General features: G+C 44.5%; 1 protein-coding gene across 2 annotated transcripts in view; it reads right to left on the bottom strand.

Moving 5' to 3' along the window:
* Positions 1-10,635: 10,635 nt before the first annotated feature.
* The window catches only part of Edar (ectodysplasin A receptor), an 88,349-nt gene continuing 83,704 nt past the window's right edge, over positions 10,636-15,280 (bottom strand). For both annotated transcript variants that reach the window (XM_047521898.1, XM_047521900.1), the window contains exon 12: positions 10,636-13,487. In XM_047521898.1, the coding sequence (XP_047377854.1) occupies positions 13,165-13,487 (323 nt within the window). In that variant the 3' untranslated portion in view covers positions 10,636-13,164. The remainder of the gene's footprint in view (positions 13,488-15,280) is intronic.

Here is a 15,280-nt window from a genome sequence, read left to right as displayed (position 1 = left end):
TACATACGTATACAAAGATTGCTGACATAACTCTTTAGATCTGCATTTCCATCAGAGGACAGAGCTCCATCTGATCTCAGCTTAATCTTCAAAATCTGTGTTTATAACATTTTACCTAAGATTTGTGAAGAGCCCCACCTCACCCTGCTGCATGTTAGAATGGCTCCAAAGTAAGCCAGACTTTAACTCATTTAAAGTTGTGTTCAAAAGTTTGATGTTTGTTGTAAAGATTACTGTGATCTCAAACAGCAGATATGATGAATAACTCAGCCAAAATTCAAGATAGCTATTGCACAAACTGAATGTTTTACTGTTGGTGATTCCATTTTGTATTTTCCTTGTAAACTCTAATTGTTGCCTGATTAATATTTTGCAGAAGCACTGCTTCAAGAGCAAACACCATAAATTAACTTGAATTCATTGGCATGTTCCAGATTCTGCAATATTTAACCAATCTCACTTCAGTACTCATGTCTTTTTGTTCTTCTCTCAAGAACACCCCCCAGATGCCTTTACAACCTGCTCTTCCCCAACCAGACTTCTACCATGGACCCCTCCATTGACCCGATTTCTAAAAAGGGAACTCCAAACTGCTTGCCCCACTCTGCCCCCTTCCAGCTCGAAGAAGCCAGAGCAGTTGTCATCCCCCTTTCCCTACAGCAGTAAAGGAGTTCCTAAAATTAGAGGGGGGAATGAAGCCAGAATTGGGGACAGGCAGTTAGTGTAGAAATAGGGGATCTGTCAAATCGAGGAAATGAAGTCCATGAAGGTCATCTGCCTCTGGAAATCTGGAAGTTGAAGACTGCCCTGGGAGAATGGACTTTTTACATCTCACCTGCAAAACCAGGCCTAGTCACATAGGCAGGAAGGAGAGATAAGGCAGGAAAGAACTGGAGAACAAGATTTTCTTATAAAAACAAAAACGGGGGAATGTAATACAAAGTTGCTCCCCACCCTTTCCATTGCATCACAACCTAGGTTGTCAGTCTGAAAGCTGCTCTCCCGGCCCTTTCCGCTGCAGCCATTTTCCCCGTCTCCCAACTACTTGTCAGTCTGTGAACATCCTTGCTAGCTATTGGTTCATCAGTCAGCTTGCAAGTATCCTTCTCCTTTATTGGTCCCCTGTTAGCCCGGTGGAATTCAACTGCTTAAGGATAGCTTCCCCGCCATCTTTTCTCATGCTTTCTCTCCCCTACTCACTTGCTTTCTCTCTCCTCCTCACTTTTCCACTCTTTTGTGCACACCCTTTCTCTTTTCCTCTCATTTTCTCTCTTACCCTGCAGGGAGACACTCTGTCTGCTTAATAAACACTCTTATGTCAATTCCTGTGTCCGGTGTGGTTTTCTGGGTTCTTACACTCTTGACTTGGAAGACTTGGCCTAAATAAATAATTTCAAAGCAGGAATATATGTTAAAAATATTTGTAGAAATGTAATTTACATATATGTGTGTGTAATTATATATGTGTGTGTATAACTTTATATATGTGTGTATAAATTATTATAATTATCAGAAACTTGTTATGTATCAATGGATGATTCAGCATTAAACTTTAATGGTCCACTTGAGAACATATTATGCAAACCTTAGCACAATAAATGTGACAACTGTTAGACATAGGGAAATGTTAAATGAATAGTATTCAGTGAATATAAATAACAATATTACACATTCACTCGGAATCTAGCCATGAAGAGATTGTCACTTTAAGAAAGGAGGTCATGAGTACAAACTTCTTGGTCTATTACCCTGATGAATAAGTGACTACCCCTCAAAATTGGCAGGTGCCGGGGATGGGGCAGGAGTGAGTGGTGTTGCTGAGCCATCTGGACTCTCCTGGGCTGGAGAAGATTGGGAGCAGAGCCGCGAATCTGATTACATTCCTGGGAGCTTGGATTTATGGGAAAGGACTTAGTGAAAATTAGTGAGTTTAATTTGGCTCAGTTACAGATATGCATAGCTCCAACCCTTGTATTAAAAAAGAGGGTCTGAGCTGGGAGTAATGCAGACAAGTAGAAGCTTTTTGGTTGATGTGGTGGAGAGTTTCTGAGAACACGGAGCATTCTCCTGGCAGGGGAGCCCTGGGCAGTGGGTTCTGGAACTGTGCACACCAGGTTCACATGCATTGCCAGGGCTGCAGTGTTCAGCAGCCAGGTCATGCAGCGTTGCCTGCTGCTGTGATTCCAGGATAGACACAAGAGCAGAGATGATGAGCACAAGCAGCCCACCCCAGGAGGACAGGCAGGTCCCTTCTCCAATATTTGATATCCTCTTCCCACTGCATAAAAAAGACTGAGCAGTAACCCTGGAGTAGGGTCCAAGCAAAGCCCCAGTAACCTTGAAGTGATTGAACTGTGAATGGCAGACTTAAATTTTGAATTGTAGATGAGTTGAAAAATGTTTGCTTTATTCTTAGATATTACCACCAGTTAACACTGGTCACCTCTGATGTTCAGCTAGTCACTTAAAGGACCAATGCAGTCCCTGCATGAAGAGAGAGCCCTTGCACCTCCCATTCTACAGGGTCTCATGGTCTGGAGCATGGCAGGGCCTGGAGGTTGAGGTTCTCCCAGGTTAGGGTCATGGCTCCCTCTCTGGGAATCCTTCCACCCTCTCCCCAGGTCCGCCACCTTAAGGAGCAGCTATCTGAGTGCCAGCATTTTCCCCAGTCAAACCAACTCTCTCTTCTTTCCTACTTCATCTCCTACTAATTCTCCTAGTGATAATCGTTGTAAGCCTTACAGTCATCTTTTCTACCTAAAACCCATTTAGAACATTTTATTTTTGCAGTTAACTTGTTAGTTTTCATATCCTGTGAGATTAGTTCATCGTAATGCAATGATAGCAAACACATATTGAATTTGATATGCCAGGTGGAGTACTTTATATTTATTACTTAATTTAATTCTCATAGCAATTCTAAGAGCAACAAATTACTGTTATCCTCATTTTCAAAAGACAAAATGGAGGCATAGAGAAGTGACTTAACATTCCATTTCAGTCACCATGCAGGTGACTGAGAAAAGTGGAACACTATAATGCTCACAGCATCAGCAAGTGATGCTGACCAGCAATGTGCAAATAAGGAAAACCATGAACAAACTGTTTCAAGGGAACCCTCAGGTAACAAGTTGAGTGACAAGCCAGGTTCAGGGTGAGTCTAAGCAAATAGTTTTAATTCTCTCTATTTTCATCCTTTCAGTAATCTTACAGAAACACCTACCATAAGCACAAAAGGATAGGACCTCAGGCTGGGGTTGTGGCTCGGTGATAGAGCACTTGCCTGGCATGTGTGAGGCACTGGGTTTGATTCTCAGCACCAAATAAATAAATAAACTAAAGATACTGTGTCCATCTACAACTAAAAAAAAAAAAAAAAGAAAAAAAAAAAAAAGGACAGGACCTCAGCAGATTCAGAGAAACCTCTATTCCTTCACAGACTTGGGCGCGGTTGGGGCATATTTTTTGGATGTGAAAATGGCCCTCAGTTACAGAGGGGATTTTGGTTTTATAGGGCACATCATTGGGAGCCATGTACATGCAGTTTTGACCATCAGGGTCAAAACTAATTTAGGAAGGCAGTTGTAAAAAGGTTGAAACTCAGTGTTGTCTGGGGAGATAAGAGTTCAGATCCCAGGGATGAGTACTCAAATCTTGCCCATTGTTACTTGCTGTACCTCCATTTAGGACTAATTTGCCATGGGGGAAGGTCAAGGTTTAGGGCCCAGCATTTAGTATCCGCCCCTTTCCCCCAGGGCCCATTGTTATCAGAAAAGGAGTTGCTGGGAAGTTAATCCTTGGCTAGTTTCCCCTCCCTCCACCCGAGGGCACCTCTCTCCTTTTTTCTTCGGGGGCTACCTTACAGGAATATTATTTTCCATAACCCTTCACCTAAGGAAACAAACTTTGTCTGGTATTCTCCATACTTCTGACACTTAATATGTGAGTTTCCCTTCACATTAAACAATTGCTCAGCTCTCTGAACACCAATGGGGTGTCCTACAGTTCAGTTGACACTATGTGTAGTTGATTTGAACCCCGCAGGTGAGGGCTCAGTCCCAAAAGACCCCTTTTCCCACCCCCACTTCAAATGCCAACCATAAGCACCAGGTTGTGACCTGTATTTCCAATGAGCTGACTATGCATTGGGGATTCCATAACCCCTCCTCATACTCCATAATTTGTTCACAAAATTCAGGGAACATACACTCAACAGTTTATTATAAAGAATATTACAAAGGATAGAGATGAACAAGTACATAGATGAGGTACATAGGACAAAAATGGGAAAGCCTCCCCTCCTCAGTGCTTCTGTTGCTGGAGTTCAAAGTCAGAGGTCTGACTCTGGGGGTCCCAGTGAATAAAATGTGGTCACTTGCCCCCAATCCAAAAAGTGATGGTGCAAATCAGGAAAATAACTTTAATTAGTATGCTACACTAGGGAGGCAAGTGAGAGCACGTATCCCAGCATATGTGGGTTGGGGTGCTGGGATGAGTTTTACATTTAAATAGAGGAAGGACTGGGCCAGAGGAAGAGGAATGCATGATTAAGCAGCCTTGGTTAAACTGTGGACTGGCTGATCATTATCTCAGGTCTGGTTCTGCCAGGTGGCCGTGGAAGTGAGGGGTAGTCTCTATTTGCTTCACAGGCTGTTTATCTATCCTACCTGTGATCCTGGTCCCATGAGATCATTGCTCTTGCTTGGTGGGAGCAGTCTCAGCATGGGGTGACCTATTGCAAGACTGCATGGTTCTAGGAAGGGGTCCGGCAATGCCTGGAGACTTCTGGGCCACATGCCAGGGCTCTGGAACAGGAAGTTATAAAAGCTGGCAGTTGAATGTCCTTGTAAATCTTGAAAATACCTTAATTACTCTTACCTTGGTGTCTTCAACTGTAAAGGGGAAAATTACCAGCTTTAGATGAACACTCCTAAAATGATTAACTTGCCTCTATGCAAGAGGAAGAGGAATCAGACCCAAAGTTTAAAGTAATGAAAGAGACGGATGCAAAATAAAGGCAGAGATGCAGAACTTTATCCTGTTTTTAGTTACCCATTAGGCATCTTAGGCCCAAGTGAAGAGTCAGTGCTTTTTTAACAAAATGTGAGAAATAGTTCAGTGGTCCATTTTCAAAATAAAGCATTTAGCCTTAATTGGGAACTAAGATCAAATTGTAGTCTTTTTAAATATAGCCCTTCCCTTTGCCTGCCCCAATTTTAAAATGGACTATTTGCATAGACTGTAACCCTGAGCTCCTTCTATCAGGCTAAGGGGCAGCACAGTGCTACCTGTGCTTGGTAGCACACCCTTCTGGCAGAGTAAAAGTAAAGTTTACCTTGCCAAACCACTTCCAAGTCTAATGTCAGGGACGGCGCCATAGGTGCCATATTGTCAGAATTATCAGCTGTCCAATTCAGCTCACAGGGGGGTTTGTTATCTTGCTGTATTTCTACCAAAAAGCAGCCTCTAATTCTGTTATACTCCCATGTGTTCTCAACCTGGAAGCTCTCTTTACTTGCTTGTTAAGGGGTTTTAGGAGGGTCCATTACACAGGTATGATTAATTAAATCATTGGACATAGGTGATTGAGCTCAACTTTCCTCTCCTAACCCTTTAATACTGGTATTTCTGGCAACCAAGTCACCTCCTTGAGGTGAAGGGGGCGTGTGGGCAAAAAGACAGTCAGTGTAGGCAATGAATAACTGGGTCAGGAAGATGGGGGCTGATTCAAAGGAAATAAAATGCTAATACCTCCAGAGCATTTTCCTCTCCTCCAATCTGTTGCCAAGGTTACCTACCTCCAGGGAATTGTTCCTCCCTGCAGTGAGTTGTTAATGAATGCTCCCTGGGTGGCTTCCTTCCTGCCTATACCCCTGGAAGGTTCCTTTCCCACCTTTTGGCCCACTTTCAGCCATGTAGGCAAGATAAGGGAGGAGGGGGCTTGAGAACAAAGGAAGTCTCAAAGGTACAAAAGGGGCGGGACAACCCCACTCCCTGGGGCACCAACTTGGACCCCCTTCTCTATGGAGGAGCCTCTGTCCCTCTCTCTCTCTCTCTCTCTCTCTCTTCTATCCTCTAAACAAAACTTTTTGCTTTGCCTTGGCATTTCTCGGGTGTGCTCAATCTTTAACACTTGATTCTCAACACCGGCATCATCGTTAGCATACAAAAGACACTCATCCCTGCAGAGATTCCAGGGGTCTTAGAAGTTCTTGTGTCGGGAACTAGGGACTAGGACCAAATATAACAAAGGATGCTGCTACGATTTGGGTCTGAAATGTCCTCCAAGGGTTCATATGTTGAAGGCCTGGTCCCCAGTGCAGCAGTGTTCAGAGTGGGCTTTGGGAAGTGATTGGATCATCAGGGCTCTGACAGCAATATTGGGAGGTGGTGGAAACTTTAGGAGGTGGGGCCTTTTGGGAAGAGGTGGGTCACTGGAGGTGAGCCCTTGATGGGTATATTGACGGGTATTCCTAAAAGACAGCTCCCCATGAAAAACGAGGGACAGTGTGGCTGTGGCTCAGGAGTGTAAGGAATCCCACGAAAACCACATCAGACACGGGAAATCACATAAGGGAGTTTATTAAGCAAACAGAGTGTCTCCCTGCAGGGTAAGAGAGAAAATGAGAGGAAAAGAAAGGGAAAGAGAAAGGGTGCATGCTAGAGAGAGTGGAAAAGCGAGGAGGAGAGAGAAAGCAAGTCGGGAAGAGAAAAACAAGAGAAAAGATTGCAGTGAAGCTATCTTTAAGAATCCTGCCGGGCTAACAGGGGACCAATAATGGAGAAGGATACTTGCGAACTGACTGATGAACCAATAACTAGCTAGGATGTTCACAGACTGACAGTAGTTGGGAGGCGGGGAAATGGCTGCACCGGAAAGGGCGGGGGAGCAGCTTTCAGACTGACAAGCTAGGTTGTGATGCAAAGGGCAGGGCGGGGAGCAGCTTTGTATTACAGGGAGGAGGGAGGGGAAACTGGCGAAACACTAAACCTCTCCCAGTGCACCCTTTCCTAATAACAATGGGCCCTAAACTTAGACCTTCCCCCATCGCAAATTAGTCCTAAATGGAGGCGCAGCAAATACTGAAACTCTGGGAAACAATGGATCCCAGAATAAGAACAATGAGTTTCAACCTTTTTACAACCACCCTCCTAAATTAAAGTTTTAATCTGTACAACTAGCCCCTGACCCTATAAACCCAAAATCCCCTCTGTAACTGGGGCCATCTTCCCCATCTGGAAAATGGGCCCCAAAGGCGTCTGAGTCCACGAAGGAGTTAAAGGCTCCTCTGAATCCTTCCGAGGTCTGCCTCCCTTCCTTTTGTACTTACAGGTATGTCTTGTCCCCATTGCTCCCCTGCTAGCTTCCTGGCTGCTGCGAGGCAAGCAGCTTCCCTTCCCCATGCCCTCCTAGCCATGATGTGTTGCCTCTTCACAGTCCCCAACTGGAGCCAGTCAGTTATGGACTGAACCTTCTGAAACCTGAGCCAAAGTCAGTCTCTCCTCCTTTGTTTTTCACAGGTGTGATGTCACAATGACAGAAAACTGAATAACACACAAGCCTTTCACCCTTATCATTCAGGAAGTCATAAGGACTTTAGAAGCTCTGTGCCAGGGACCAGGTGAAGGGACAATGGGTTAACAAGGCCGCAGCCATTTCTCCCCTGCTATTATGCTGCTGCCAGTATTCTGCACCCCACTCCCACACACCATTTTACAACCTGGATTGTTAGCCTGTGAACTTCCTCGTCAGTCATTGGTCAGATTGTTATTAGACCGTGAACTTCCACTACTTAAGAATAGCTTCCCCAACATATTCTCTCTCCCCTCTCCCCTCTCTCTCTCCTCTCTCTCTTGCTTCATAAAATCTCTTGTGTGAGTTCCTGCGTCCTGAGTGATTTTATGGGTGCTTCACCAGGGACAGAAACCAAATACAGATATCTTACTATGTCACATGTACAAAACATCAACTCCCTGTGGGGCTGGCAAGGATGTCCAGGTATCACTGCACCACAGGGTGCAACTTGGAAGGAGTCCCTGCCCTCCCAGGCAGCTTTGTCATGCAAACGACAACCCATGTCCCGGTTTTCCTGGTTTTTAATACACTCCGCCACACCTAGGAATAAGTTTCAGGAAGTGAGTAAGATGTTTCTGAAGAGCCTCTACACATGGAGTGAGGAAGCAAAGTACAGCCCAGGCCTTGGGGCCACACAGCGGACTCACAGGCCTCTCAAGCCTTCGTGACTGCCAAGGGGAATGAAATACAGAAAATACTTAAAAGTCTGAGCAAATCCTTGTATAAAGAGATTTCCTCCAATTCCACACAGGGATCATTTGGCTCTCCGTGTCCTTTCTAGGCCACCAGGTTGGAGGTGGAGGAGAGATTTGAATGCCATTGACTGAGGGACCCTTTGTTGACCTACCAAACTCCATTTTGCCTTCTCTCTCTCTTTCTCTCTCTGAGTCAGTTTCTCCTGCATTCACCTTGGATTCCAGGAACAACAGGTTTGATGGATAAACATCTTGTGACAAGAGTGGAAACAACCCCCCAAGCAGCAGCAAATTTCTGAGCCTGACAAGACTCTGCATGGCCAATCCCAAGATAACGATCATCCAGGTCCCAGCCTGGCCTAGGGCACCAGCTACGCAGGCCCCCGCCCCCACTTACCTTCCTTCCTTTCCTGTATAACGCCGGAACTACTATTAGCACCTTGAAGACAGATTTCTCCGTTCTTCCCTGTGCAGCCATCCTGAGAATAAACTCCTTTCCTCCTTCACCTCTAGTCATCTCTTGGATTGGCCTTTGGGGTGAGTGGCCAGACCTAGATTTTTGGAAGCCCTGGGGCTAGGCCTTTGGCCCAGTTCCAGTAACAAGACCTGCGTCTGGGCAGGCAGCCCAGCTGAGCCCACTGGGCCTGAGCCTGGCACACAAGTCTTCCATCCGCTCCCCCAGAATCCCCAGCTGGGCGACAGCTGCTGCTGCTATTTCGTTTTGTCAACACAATAAAATGGACCCAGCTGGGAAGTGCATTTCAACAGAGTGCTGCCCCTACAGGGGTTGGCTTCTTCCATTTTTCCACTTCACACTTGTGGAAAGCAGAGAGGCCTTTAAAGATGTTCATCTTCTAATTCCCAGGAACTATGAATATGTCACCTCACATGGCAAAAGGGTTTTGCAGGTGAAGGATCCTGACAGGGGGAGATGATCCCCAATTGTCTGTGGGTACATGAATTCACAAGGGTCCTTATGAGGTAAAGAGGGAGGCAGGAGGATCAGAGGAGAAGAGTTCAAAGTGAGGCAACCGTGGGCCTGGAAGACAAAGGAGCCATGAGCTGAGGAATACAGGCTCTCTGTTAGCTGGAAAATTTGAAGAAATAGGTTCATTCTTTTAAAGGCTCTAGAAGGAACAGAACCCTGCAGACATCTTGAGTTTAGAATTTCTGACCTCTGAACTATAAGGTAATAAACTATGTTGTTTTAAGCATTAGATTTATCATATAGCAGCCTCAAGAGACTAACATACCTGTGGACATTTGCATTGTGTGTCCCAGTTCTTCACCTGTCTGCTCTGCTACAGTTTGGTTCCTAAGTGTCCCCCAGGTCCGTGGTTAAAGGTTTGCTTCCTGGGATGATGCTCTTGGGAAGTGGTGGAGCCTAGCAGGAGGTCTTCAGGTCATTGGGGGCATGACATTTGAAAGGTATGGTAGGACATCAGTTTCTCTTACTTCCTTTTGCTTCCCAGCCATGAAATGAGTAGTTCTGACATGTGCTTCTGCTGTGATGTGTTGCCTTGACATAGGACCAAAGTAATGGGGTCAATGAACCATGAACTGAAACCTTAGAAACTATCAAAGGGAGTCACTTCTCTTTATAAGTTATTTGGTATTATTCTCTTTATAAGTTATCAGGTATTCATCACAGGGCTAATGCTTTCTCATATGCATTCCTTTTTCTATTTGACTGATCAATTCCTCATGCAAATGGAGTGAGTCTCCTTTCTGATTCTGGACTCTGGATTTGGCTGTGTGACTTGCTTTGGCCAACAGGACGAACCAGAAGTGGCAGGGAGCCAGTTTGAACCCAGGCCTTCAGAAACCGCCTCTTTCTGTTCTGGGGCTTCTGTCAAGAAAGGCCAGGAAAAGCACGTGCTCAGGCTCCTGACTGGTAGGAGCGGGAGGATGGCTGATGGAACAGAGCTGCCTGGTTACACTGTCCCAGCAGGCAGAGGCCCCAGCCTGCCATATGCAACTAAGTCTGGCACCAAACAGATGACCCCTTAATGACCCCTACTGGACCTGGAGCTAGAATGAGAAATGACTGTGCTTTAAGCCACTGAATTTTGGGTAAGTTTTTGTTACACAGCAGTAGCTATGTGACACATTGCTTTATGAGCTAATGGTAGCAATTTGGAAGGCTACGCTCCAGCTGGTTTTTACACCGTATCCTTGTAAGGCTTGCTTCTGCTGACGAATGACCCAGGCCATGACATCTTAGTCACTTCGTTTATGGCTGAGTGCAATCCTATAGTCTCATCATACACAGATCAGTGACCAGGGAAGACAGCAGTCAGACCCTCCTCCACTCACCGCCCCTGTCAAGCATCAGTCTGTGGGCCTCCTTTTTTTAGTAGGTTTATTGTGATTATAAAATCTAATAAGTTATATATACAGAAATAGATAAAAATGTCCACAATTAAGACTTCACTGGCTAAAGGCCACAGACCTAGCCTGGGGTGTTTATTAAATCCTTTTACATATTGCAAAATTGGACTGTTTACAGAGAAAATGGCAGGGTGGAGAATCTCAGTTTTGGTCAGTAAGAATCATTTTGGTCTCATTGATTATGAATTCCCTAGAGTAGGCAAAATCTCTTTGGAACAAACCTTCCTTGGATTTATTTCTAAATAAGTAAATGACAAGGGAATGTGCAACCATTTAAGGACAAGCTCCTGAAGAACAGCAGGTTGAGAGCCAACAGCACAGGCTCCATGTTGGCTGGACCTTTGGTCTCCAATAGGGTCAGGTGAGGCCAGCCTCCAGCAGCCCAGAACGGCCTTCCCTAAGAACATTTAAAGGAGGCTTGGAGCCGTTATCCTGGGCCTACTCTCTCATCACATGTGACATTTTCAGTCTAATTAAGGGTAGACTCTCATCATCATTATTGCAAAGCAGGGGGAAAGGGGCACCACAGGATTTCGAACAGGAATTAAAAGGATAATTAAGCTTTGCTGCGGAGTATTTAGCTTGCAGGATACACCAGATAGACTCAGAAAAAACAGCAGCAAACAGACACAGTAAATGATGACATTAAATATTCAGGGCCTAATTATGACCCTCTCACAGTACGTCCCACATTCAGTGGTCGGGAATTGCTTGTTGGCTTTAAACACACGACTGACTGACTTCCCCCCAAAGCGTTGGTTCAGTCATGCGACTTACAATTTTCAAAGCATCGCTTTGTAAGTCAGAGACTTTATTTTAATTTAGTAATCACCACAGTCACTTATCACGAGGGGGCTGAGCAGCAAGCTCAACATTAACCCCCCGGAGTGATCATTACCCTGGCTCCCCAGCTCTTGGCAACTGCAGGTGGAATAAGAGAATCTGCCAAGAACAATGCCAGTTTGTTAACTTTATCTCTATGAATGTTCTGTCAAACAATTGCAGTTACTGTGAAGACGCCAATTGTGAGTTTTTCTGTTTTTATTCCCGTTCTGCTTGATGACCCTCACTTTATTTGCTCCCTGGAGTACCTCTAGGGCCAGGCAGTTCCTTTCTTTTCTTTTCTTCCTTTCTTCATTTTTTGTTTTTGTTTTTGTTTTTGTTCTTTTGACTGGGGATTGGCCCCAGGGGCATTGTACCACTGAGCTACATCCCCAGACCTTTTTATTTTGAGACAGGGTCTTTCTAAGTTGCTGAGGCTGGCCTTGAACTTGAGCTCCTCTTGTCTCAGCCTCCCAAATCACTGGGATTACAGGTGTGTACCACAATTCCTGGCTCTGCTTTCTTTTTGCTCACCTGAGCCTTACTTTTCCTGACTACAGAATTAAAGGTCAACCTCTCATTTGCAGAAGTAAAACCGAGGTTGAGGGAGGAGAAGAAAATAGCCCAGGACCCAATCCCAGACTCTGCATTGCACCACCGGCTCTACTGTCCCTGATTGGCTCAGAGAACTGAGTCTGAAACTCTTACAACACGACCTCATCCACATGTCTGGGACACTGAACTCTCAGGAGGTCTTCATGTCCCTAAGTAGAGCTGACCACTCATATTTGTTTAAGGCAAAAATGTTGCTGGACACATCATAATTTAAACTGCTTGTGTCCTTGAGTGTTGCTGCCCCAAAAGGATCAAGTCTGCCTAAGGGCGAGAGGGGGAAGGCCATTCATACGCAATCCAGAACCCTCAGGTCCCTAGGCCTAGGATCCCTATAGTCAAGCACCACACATCTCCTTGATTGGACAGATACACGAATTGCATGTGACAGCAGGACACAGAGTGAGTGAGGTCGCTGCACGGCCTATAGGAACGTGGGTGACCTTGAAACAGCTCAGGTTATCCCAATGAAACCACACGGACATCAGCAGACTGGGCTCTCCCTGAAACAATAAATGGAATGGGATCTGCACTTGTAACCATTTGACTAAAACTTTGGAGCTGCTTTCTCCGTGGATGCCCTCCTTCCTCACCCCTGTGGGAAACCACTCTTCTTAGAACCTTCATTCCATTTTCTCAGTGTCCCCTCATGTAGCTCATTTGATCTCTTCTTGCAAAGTGGTTCATAGACGTATCTTCTGTCTTCCACTGAGTGTAAGATCCTTAAAGCAGGGCCAGATTCTTCACCTCTATTGTCCCCACGTGGTTGAGTACCCAACAGTGTCTTTGAATGAATTCACGATGGGCTGGCTGGCTGGCCCAATCAATGAACAAATATTCTGCCTGGCGAGGTCAGGTGGGGAACCAGGAGCACCCTCACACTAATCCTTTATCTTTCGTTAGCTTGGAAGACAGGCCTCCTTTCCTCTTGCTCCTTGGAGCAGCTGAAGGCATACAGTGAGGCATCAGAAGCAGCCTTGATTGTGGCAGTCTGATGGCACCGCTCACAACTGCAGAGGCCTTGTTGGATCCCTAGCTCGTCCTCGGAGGACAGTCCAAAGCCGCTCCTCAGGATGCAGTGGGGGGCGGGGAGGTGGGCGGCGCCCCGCCCGCCCACTCCAGGATGTCCGCACACAAGGACTCCACCGCATCCAGCCGCTCGATCTGCACCAGTTTTGTGAGCAGCTCTGGGATGCTGTAGCCCGCCGTGCTGATGCGGTCGAAGAGCTGCATGCCATCCGTCATGCCCCCAATCTCGTCCCTCTTCAGTCCGAAGCTTTCAGCAAGGTGGCGCCACGTCTTCACAACGGCCTTCTCGGAGTTGTATGTGGAGCTGAGCATCCGGCTGGTCTTCTCCAGGCAATCGAAGGGCAGCTCTGTGGGGCTGAGACCTAGGAGAGCAACAGTCGCAGTCAGACTTCACAAGGGCAGTGAATGAAGCGCAACACCACGGAAAATTATTGTTTAAAGTCTACCGAATGCTCAAATAAGAACTAACACCAATACTGCACGATCTGGTCCTGAAAACAGAAAAGAAATATTTCCCAATTTGATACCCAAACTAGACCAAGACAATGCAAACTCATGAATATAAAGACAAAATCCTTAACAAAGTATTATCAAATAGAATTCAATAATACAACAGAATTATATGTCATGATAAGTCACGTTCTAGGGATACAAGGCTGGTTTGAAATTTAAAAGTTAGTGTAATCCATTCACAAAATTCATGTAAACCATTTACAAAAAGTCTAAAGCTAACATTATACTTAATGGTGAAAAAGAGTGTTTTTCCTTTAAGATCAGGAACAAGGCAAGATTTCTGCTGTCACCACTCTTATTTGACATGGCGAAGTCACAGCCAGAGCAATAAGGCAAGAAAAGGAAAGCAAAGGCAGGTACAGATTGGAAAGGAAAAATAAAAAAACTGTCTTCATGTGCAGATTTGATGGTCTATGCAGAAAATCCCAAGGAATCTACAAGAAAAATTCCATATCTTATAAGTGAATTCAGCAAGGTCACAGGATACAAGAGAAATATACAAAAATTCATTCTATTTCTATATACTAGTAATGCATATAAAAATGCATGAAATATAAATATAACAAAATATGTTTAGAATGTTCTGAAAACCTTGCAATACAGAAGAAAGAAATCAAAGATGATCTAAATGAATTAATAGATACTCATTTTCACGGATTAAAAGACAACATAATAAAATGTTAACTCTCCCTGGCAGGTTTGATATATATATACAGGTTTGATTCAATTGCTATCAAAATACAGGTTTGGTATCCTATTGCTATCAACATACAGGTTTGATTTGATTGCTATCAAAAGCCCACCCAGTATCCCAGCAATCCTGGGGACTGAGGTGGGAAGACTGCAAGTTTGAAGCCAGCCTCAGCAAATTAGCGAGATCCTGTCTCAAAAAAAAAAAAATAAAAAAGAAAAAAAAGCAGGGAGTACTGGGGATGTAACTCAATAGTTAAGCACCCATGGGTTCAATACCCAGTAACAAACAAACAAGCAAAAGTCTAAGCTAGATATTTCATCTAGAGAGGGAAGATGATCCTAAAACTTACATGAAAAGAAAAAGGAACTGGAATTTTGAGAAAATAAAAGAATAAGATAGGAGCAATCTGTTTTCAAGACATTTTTATGTAACATTATACAGGGATCAAGGCTGTGTAGTATTGTCAGCAGGACAGATTCACAGAACAATGTGGCAAGAGAATCTAGAAAATAAACCAACACAAATATGCTAAACTGATTTTTGACAAAGGTACAAAAGCAATTCCATACAGGAAAGAGCAATTGGGCACCAATAGGCAAACAAACAACTAAACAACAATAAACAAACAAACAAAAAAACCAAACAAACCAAAACCAAAACAAACAAGTCCACCTCTCATTAAAGTCCCACATTAAAATTAAACCAATCAACTGATCATGGACTTAAATGAACAACATAAAAACTATAATGCTTTTAAAATAAAAATACAGAAGAAAATCTTTGGAATCTAGAGCTAGGCAAAAAGGTCTTCACCTTGACAACGAAAGTGCAGACCTTATCAAGGAAAACTTGATAATAAAGTTGATAAATTTGATTCTTAGAAATTCAAAACCTGTGAAGAACCCTGTTTAGAGAGCGAAAAGACAAGTTAACCTAGCTACAAAAGGA

Source organism: Sciurus carolinensis, chromosome 13, assembly GCF_902686445.1.
Source record: "Sciurus carolinensis chromosome 13, mSciCar1.2, whole genome shotgun sequence".
Lineage (NCBI taxonomy): Eukaryota > Metazoa > Chordata > Mammalia > Rodentia > Sciuridae > Sciurus > Sciurus carolinensis.
Note: the sequence above shows the minus strand (reverse complement) of the source record. Positions and strands in the feature narration are given on the sequence as shown.